General features: G+C 31.0%; 1 protein-coding gene across 1 annotated transcript; it reads left to right on the forward strand.

Moving 5' to 3' along the window:
- The first annotated feature begins 4411 nt into the window (after nucleotides 1-4411).
- LOC114166265 (expansin-A4-like) lies at nucleotides 4412-7703 on the forward strand. Its single transcript, XM_028050983.1, has 3 exons — nucleotides 4412-4735; nucleotides 5292-5610; nucleotides 6749-7703. The coding sequence occupies exons 1-3, from the start codon at nucleotides 4588-4590 to the stop codon at nucleotides 7056-7058; spliced, it is 777 nt and encodes a 258-aa protein (XP_027906784.1). The 5' UTR covers nucleotides 4412-4587; the 3' UTR covers nucleotides 7059-7703.
- Nucleotides 7704-8230: the final 527 nt, after the last annotated feature.

Below are 8230 nucleotides of genomic sequence, written 5' to 3' on the forward strand. Positions count from 1 at the left end.
TAGGAAAGAGATCAATTCTTGTAAGGGAATTTGATAGCGAAAATAGAAGGAAAGGAATCTGAATGTCACAAGGATTTAAATGGAATCATCAAGTTTAGAGATAGAATTTGCATACATGCAATAGAAGAGTTGAGAAAAGTGATAATGGAGGAAGCCCATAAGTGTAGCTTAAGTATTCATCCGGGTGCTACAAAGATGTATTAATTCTTGAAGAAAATGTTTTGGTGGTCTAAAATGAAGAAAGCAGTGGTGGAGTTTGTCGCACCCTATCTAGTTTGTCAAAAAATAAAAGTTGAACATGGAAAGCCTTATGAGGAACTATAATCCTTAGATGTTCCAAAATTGAAATGGGAAAGCATATCTATGGATTTTGTGACAGGTTTACCAAAGATTGTGTCTGGTCATGATGCAATTTGGGTCATTGTGGATAGATTTACAAAATCTGCTCACTTTCTACCTATTAACATTAGATTTTCCTTTGAAAAGTTGGTTCATTTGTACATAAGATAAATTATCAAGCTACATGGAGTACCTTCTAGTATAATTTCTAATAGACACCCTCGTTTCACCTCTAGATTTTAGGATAGCTTACAAAAAGCCTTGGGAACAAAAGTTAAGCTTAGTTCAGCTTATCACCTTCAAACTGACGGACAAACAAAAAGGACTATTCATTCTTTATAAGACTTGTTGAGAGCTTGTGTTTTAGAACAAACTGAATGTTGGGATCAATTTCTACCACTTATAGAGTTCACTTATGACATCAGTTTCCATTCAAGCATAAGAATGGATCCATGTGAGGCTCTATATGGGAGAAGATGTAGAACCCCATTATGTTGGTATGAGAATGGAAATTCCTTAGTTTTAGGTCCAGAGATAATTCAACAAGAAACTAATAAGATAAAAATGATCAGGGAAAAGATGAAAACTTCTCAAGATAGGCAGAAGGGTTATTATGACAAATGACGGAAACCCCTTGAGTTTGAAGAAGGAGATCGTGTTTTCTTGAAAGTTACACCTGTAATTGGGGTTGGTAGAGCTCTCAAATCTAGAAAACTTACACCCAAATTCATCAGTCCTTATCAAATCCTTAAAAGAATTGGTTTCGTCGCATACCAAATTGCTTTACCTCCAAACCTTTCGAAACTTCACAATGTTTTTCATGTGTCTCAACTTCATAAATATATTCATGACCTTCTTCATGTGATAGAACCTGATATAGTACAAATACGAGAAAACCTTACTTATGATATCCTTCCTGTAAGGATTGGAGATCGAAGAATTAAACAACTTCAAGAAAAGAACATAACTTTGGTAAAGGTATTGTGGAGTGAGCAAGATGACGGTGATGCAACTTGGGAATTAGAAAGTAATATGAGAGCTTTGTATCCCCATCTTTTCACAACCACGTGAATTTCGAGGACAAAATTCCTAAAAGGAGTGGAGAAATGTAACATCCATTCTTTTAAATAACAATAGTTAGAAGAAAACAAAACTAATAATGTATATATATATATATATATATATATATTAAAAAATAATAATTAAAATATTATTAAATAGGTGTGTGTATTAAAAGAAAAAAAAACGAAAAATCTTCTAAGGAGATAAAAAGATAAGGAGAGAAGATAAGAAGAAGAAAAAAAGAAAAAAAAAAGAGAAGATAAGTTAAAGAGATAAACATTATCTCTTCATTAATGGAAGTAATGATGATTATGTCTTATATATGAAATGAGAGAAGAAGTTACGTGAGGAAGAAAGGAGAAGGAGAAAGTTTAGAGCAAAAGATTCGAAGAGATTGTAGTCCTCGTCTAGTTATTTATTTAAAGTTCTTTATTCTTATTTTATGATTATTTTATAATTCAAATAAATAAATAAATAAAAATAAAGTAAAAGTAAATATTATTTTATTCAGTGAGCTTTGATAGAAGAAAATTACATGTAATTTATGACCTATGAAAATATCCAAAGGTGTGTGGACCATAGTGGGGTCTAAGAAAGTGTTACTAAGATTGATATTTAAGGATTCTTGACATTTCATGCACACATATAATTATAACACCATGCCACATGTTCATATATGCACTCAAAATAAATTAAATAATTAAATATGACATTAATGGCATCATAGGACTCGAACTCATGTCCTCTCAACACCACTCCACACACTCAACCGCTTGAATTACCATTACTCCTTGTCATAACTCTCTGCATTAATTAAGTTAGAGATCCTTTTACTCACATTTATATCAAATAAATAATTATTTATTTATTTAATTTTTTTCCCGAATCTTATTGTAGGAGGTCCTTGTCCAAGGTAGGATAATGGATTTAGATGATAATCTATTAACCTTGTGTGTGGTAGGGTGTAACCCATTGGCAATGATTCTATAGAGTAGTATAGGCCATCACAAGTACAAGTTTCTAGTGAATCCGGTTTCATTACATTTATCTGGATAATTGAGTCAATGTCTCTTCTATCTTGGTATTACATGTTGTTTGTGTTTAAAGTGACTTGATTATTATTTGCTCATTTTATTTTCACTAGTTTACACTTCTCCTTGTGTCTTTATTTTCTTGTTTGTCTTTTTCTTTTGTTATGATTATCATTACTTGGTGTGAGCAGATGAAGAGACTCCTGTTGACCCTGATCAAGTGGAAGGAAATGTTGTTGTTTAGAATAGATGTTATAGATCAATCCTTTCTCTCAGTATCCTTTTGAAAACTTTTTTCTTCAGTTCATAGTTTTTCTTTTGGTTGTTTTGATAGTAATAGTTGTTTTATTATAATCTTTCTTGTTACTCGTTTATATTAAATTATGTAATAATTTATGTAATAGTCTCTATTAAATGTGGTGTTATACAACAAACTTTCAAGCAAAAGGATAAACAACTCTAATATCTTTTGAATCTAAATTAGTTGGCTATACAATAATTCCATTGCTAAAAACTATGAGAAACATTAAACTTTGTATCTTAAGAAATCTTCAAATACTTTCTTCATCTTCCTCTAAAAATTCTAAAGAACTACGAGGAAAAACTTGACAAATTAAGAAAAAACCACATTTAAGCTAAAATATTCTAACACCTAGAATCCATACATGTTCAATAACATACATAACTTTAATAATACGAACATAAATAGAATTTTGAACACTTAATTAAAAAAAAAATAGTTACCAGTATAATCTCCTACTACCTCTATAAATCCCAACATATATACAATAACATCAAGATAACTATCGACCAGGGACGACTCAATGGTTTGGGAGGCCTAAAGCAAACATAAAAATTGAGGTATTTTATTTAAAATTTATTTTTAGAGTTTTTTTTATGCCAACATATATAAATCCCAACATATATAATCTCCTACTACCTCTATAAATCCCAACATATATACAATAACATCAAGATAACTATCGACCAGGGACGACTCAATGGTTTGGGAGGCCTAAAGCAAACATAAAAATTGAGGTCTTTTATTTAAAATTTATTTTTCGAGTTTTTTTTATGCAAAATTATTTATTAAATTGTCATAATTAATTTCATTTAACATTTCTCTCTCAATAGATAATAGGGCAATCTGTTTAATCTTTCTTGAGATATTATTGATCCTAAATAAGTTTTTATTATCTTTACCTTGAAAAACATCTATCAATAGAAGCAATTGACACAAGAAATATTAACATTATTTTATAAGCTATATATGCATTTGAAAAAAAAAATTATTTTTATATAATTAAGAATATAAATTGGTTTATCATTTTCTAAACTTATAATTTCCGAAAAAGATATTTAATTCTGAAAATAAATCAAATACATTAATATCTAACAAATTATCATGTTTTAAAGATTTTTCAAATTTGAAGCATTTTTCTTTCAAAAATGTATAATCTAGTGACTTTAACTTTTAACACTAAATAATAAATAAAAAAATATCTTCATATATTTTAAATTGTTCAAATTTATTCATAATTCATATTTGTGATGCAATTTATTCAAATTTAACTTCATTATAACTTTTATATAAAAATTAAATTTGATTCCAAATTCGAAAGAGATAAAATTGCTGAATTTTAAATAAAATTGAAAATAACAAAAATATTAAATATAAAGACTAAATTTAATATAAAACTTTGATTTTGATACGTGACACACTGCTGGATTGACACATAAATATTTAAAAAAATTAAAAAAAAGTTAAATACAAAAATAAAATTAAGTTTAAAATTTGAAGAAAAAAAAATATTTTAACCTTTAATAAATTAATCACACAAAAGAAAACAGTTTCAAACTAATTGGTAAAACCCCTACAAGATAACCAATTTATTAGTAACTCAGTTTACACTTATTGAAATAAAAAGATCCATTTTATCCCATCGACAAAAATAATTACATCACATCATCACATGGTTAGAGAGAGAAAGCATTAATTGGATGGTAACTATTATGAGACTATTGCAGATTCCCCCACTCCTTTCCCTCCGTCCATAAGTACCCCTTTCCTCTGCCGCCGCGCATTCCCTACAAACTCAACACAACCAAAAGATTTGGTCCAAAACACCTTTCACTCTTTCTCTCTCTCTCAGCCATGGCCGCAACAGTTCCACTATGCATTGCCTCGTTGGTTACTCTTTTCGTTGCCACCAGTGCCAGAATTCCCGGTGTCTACACCGGTGGTGCATGGCAGGGTGCTCACGCTACTTTCTACGGTGGAAGCGATGCCTCTGGAACAATGGGTATTTACACAAATAAACCCTCACTCTTCAACCATCAACTTCCTGTTCCTCTTTTTAAAACCTTAATCTGCCCATTTCTTTCATCCCATGATGTCCGGTTCCCCTGTTCTTCATAATGTACACCACTGCCGTTCCTTGTTCCACCTCTGCAACCTTAAAAATCTCACCTTTCTCCTCTATACACTGTTCTAATTTCTTTAAACTCACATTTAATTTGTTTTATTTCTGAACACTATTTCATGCACTGTGGATTTTGTTGTATAATCTCACATTAAAAGTGGGTAAGCAAAATCATTCTTGTCTGAAATCTCTTAAATTACCTCAAATAGAGACACCTTTCATTTTATAACATTTTTTTACTATTTTTTCTCTCTTCACCTTTACCTTCCTTATTCTCACCCTTAATGGAGAAGTTAGTTAGGTTGTATGCATGCATTGAAAAATGATGTTGGTAGCCCCTTCCAAAGATTATGCATAACCAGTAATTCTAAAATACAAATTTTACTTCCAAAGATTGAATAATTATTTATGTATTTTATTTGTTTATGTTTTTCAGGTGGGGCATGTGGGTACGGGAACCTATACAGCCAAGGGTATGGGGTGAACACTGCAGCATTGAGCACGGCATTGTTCAACAGTGGGTTGAGTTGCGGCGCGTGTTTCGAGATAAAGTGCGACCAGGATCCACGGTGGTGCAACCCTGGGAGGCCTTCCATCGTCATCACCGCCACCAACTTCTGCCCTCCCAACTTCGCCCTTCCCAGCGACAATGGCGGCTGGTGCAACCCTCCGCGCCCCCACTTCGACCTCGCCATGCCCATGTTCCTCAAGATCGCCCAGTACCGTGCCGGGATTGTTCCCGTAAGCTACCGCCGGTGAGATTTTTACCCCGTTAAATGTGTGCCTTGGTAACTTTTGTTTAAGAAAACATAGCACAGCTGGAAAATGGTAAAGTTCATAAAACACTAGGTGTAATTAGTTATTTTACAGATCAGCATTTTTTAAGTTTTTTCTTTTACGTTTTATTTTTATAGAAAAGTTATGTATTTATTTTAGTATATCAAATGTTTAACAAAATAACGATGAATCTTTATAAAATGTTTTATCACATTATTTTTTATAAAATGATGCTTATTTTATTTATATTATTATTATTATGATAGATGTAAAACGATAATAGCAAAGTTTTTAATTGTCGAGTGTTTAATTTATTTTAAAATGTTTGATTTTCACAAAACTATTTTGCAAGTTTTTTTCATGAAGCAAAACTTAAGAAACAAACAATTAATTTTTCTGCAAAACTATATAGAAGATGGGGTAAATATTTGTTTTGTTCATTGTTCTTATTATTTATTTCGAAGAGGGTATTGTCGTAATTTGATGCTTATTCCATTGTGGAAACCGAGGAATCATGTGTTTTGGCCTGTTCCAAAACAACCCTCAGAAGATGAGGAAGACATTTTTGCTTTATGATTCATTGTTCTCTTCCTTCATGATTTTATTTACAAACATGAAAAAACCATATCAAAATATAATCTGCAGCTACATCCACTCTTGTTTGCATTGCACACAAATATTTTTATTTTTATTAAGATTTATGAAAATTTAATGGTCTCATATTTGACTTTATAATTCTCTGATGAAGTATTAATCAAACTTTTTACACAATAAATACAAGTGTATATAAAAGGCACAAAGCCTTGTTCTGTGGTGATTTTGTTGGGTCACAGTCATACACACCACCCTGACACGTTCTTTCCAAAAGAAAACTGCATTTTGGGGCTCCGTAAAATATTAAATTACCAAAATATCCCGGTCAAACTTCGAAGTTTTAACGGGACCATGACCATGACCACTTTTTAATAATTTACCTTTATTTTCCATATATTCTTGTTTTTCTATCTTCCAACTCATTGTGTTTAAACATAAAATATGTTTTGAGATTGATTATTAAAATAAGTTTATAAAAAATGAACAGATTAGTAAATGATAATCATATTTTATTTGGTACAGGGTTGCATGCAGAAAGGCTGGTGGAATTAGATTCACGATCAACGGCTTTCGTTACTTCAACCTGGTTTTGATCTCCAACGTGGCGGGTGCAGGGGATATCGTGCGCGTGAGCGTGAAAGGAAGCAAAAGTGCGTGGAACAGCATGAGCCGAAACTGGGGGCAAAATTGGCAATCCAATGCCAATTTAGTGGGCCAGGCCCTTTCCTTTAGAGTCACGGGCAGTGACAGACGCACGTCAACCTCGTGGAACGTGGCGCCTTCTCATTGGCAGTTTGGTCAGACCTTCACGGGCAAGAATTTTCGCATCTGAAACAAAAATTTAAACATAAATGTCTGTTTTCGTAGCTTTCGTTTTTTTTTATTTAATTTTTTTATCTAAAATGTGAGATGATTTTAGTTCTGGTCTTTTGGATTTAAAAACGCGTCTTAATCCCTTGAAGTTAAAAAATATAATTCTGATTTTTAAATAAGAAAATTTAGACATTAAAATCACTTTTTAAAATTAGAATTTGAAAGTATATCTTTTTAATTTCAAGGGATTAAAAAGGTTTTCTTTTCAAGTTAGAAAACCAATATTAGAATTATCTTGAATTTCTAGACTAAAACTATAACTAAGTTTTATTTGACTTTGGTTTAGTTTTTCCCCCTTCAATTTTCCTTTATTTTCCCGGGAAATTTTGAAGGTGTGTTGGGTAATGTGTGTGGGGACAAAAGGTAAGAGAAGGGTAGATAAGTTAAAGTGATGGTGGGTATGGTTTGGTTTTTGGAAGGTGAATCTGTGTGTGATGTTATTAATTAGTAGTGAAGTGTAATTGGGTGTTGCTGGCATATTTATTACCCAGCAATGCTTTTTGACTTAGTGGGCTGAGGAGGCTGCAAAGTTCATGTAGCCCGCATCTCCTTTATGTAATATGTTTCAGTTATAATGTATGTCTCTTTCTTTAAATTGCATCAATTATGTTTCATTTATATGTTTGTTCCTTACTTGCACTTTATGTTCTAGTACTAGTTTCATGACGTTTTTATGTTCTTCAATCAAAGCTGGAATAAATTCAATTCAACTCACAATATAAAGAACCATTGGATCTTGAGTTGAGTAAATTCTATTAAGTAAAAGTTGAGATTGTACTTATGATGAAAAAGTGTGTAGGTCTTTTAGTAAGGGTTAACTTATGTTAATTTAGTAAGAACATAAAAGAAATTGAACGAATATTTTTTTCCTTGTAAAATTGTATATTTATAAAGTTTTTTCGACTTAATGTGAAAAAAATGTTAAAGTAAATAAAAACAATATGATGTTTCACTGGATATTCATTATTTAATTTAAGATTAAATATGTTTTTGATTTTTCAATTTTTAGTGAAAATTAGAATTGATTTTTTTTAGAAACTTTGAATCAATTTAGTTTTTAATTTTGTAGATATGTGTGGATTTAATTATTTTAATTAAATTTTATTAAGTTTATTTGATGTTTTAAACATA

This window comes from Vigna unguiculata, chromosome 10, assembly GCF_004118075.2.
Source record: "Vigna unguiculata cultivar IT97K-499-35 chromosome 10, ASM411807v1, whole genome shotgun sequence".
Classification (NCBI taxonomy): Eukaryota; Viridiplantae; Streptophyta; class Magnoliopsida; order Fabales; family Fabaceae; genus Vigna; species Vigna unguiculata.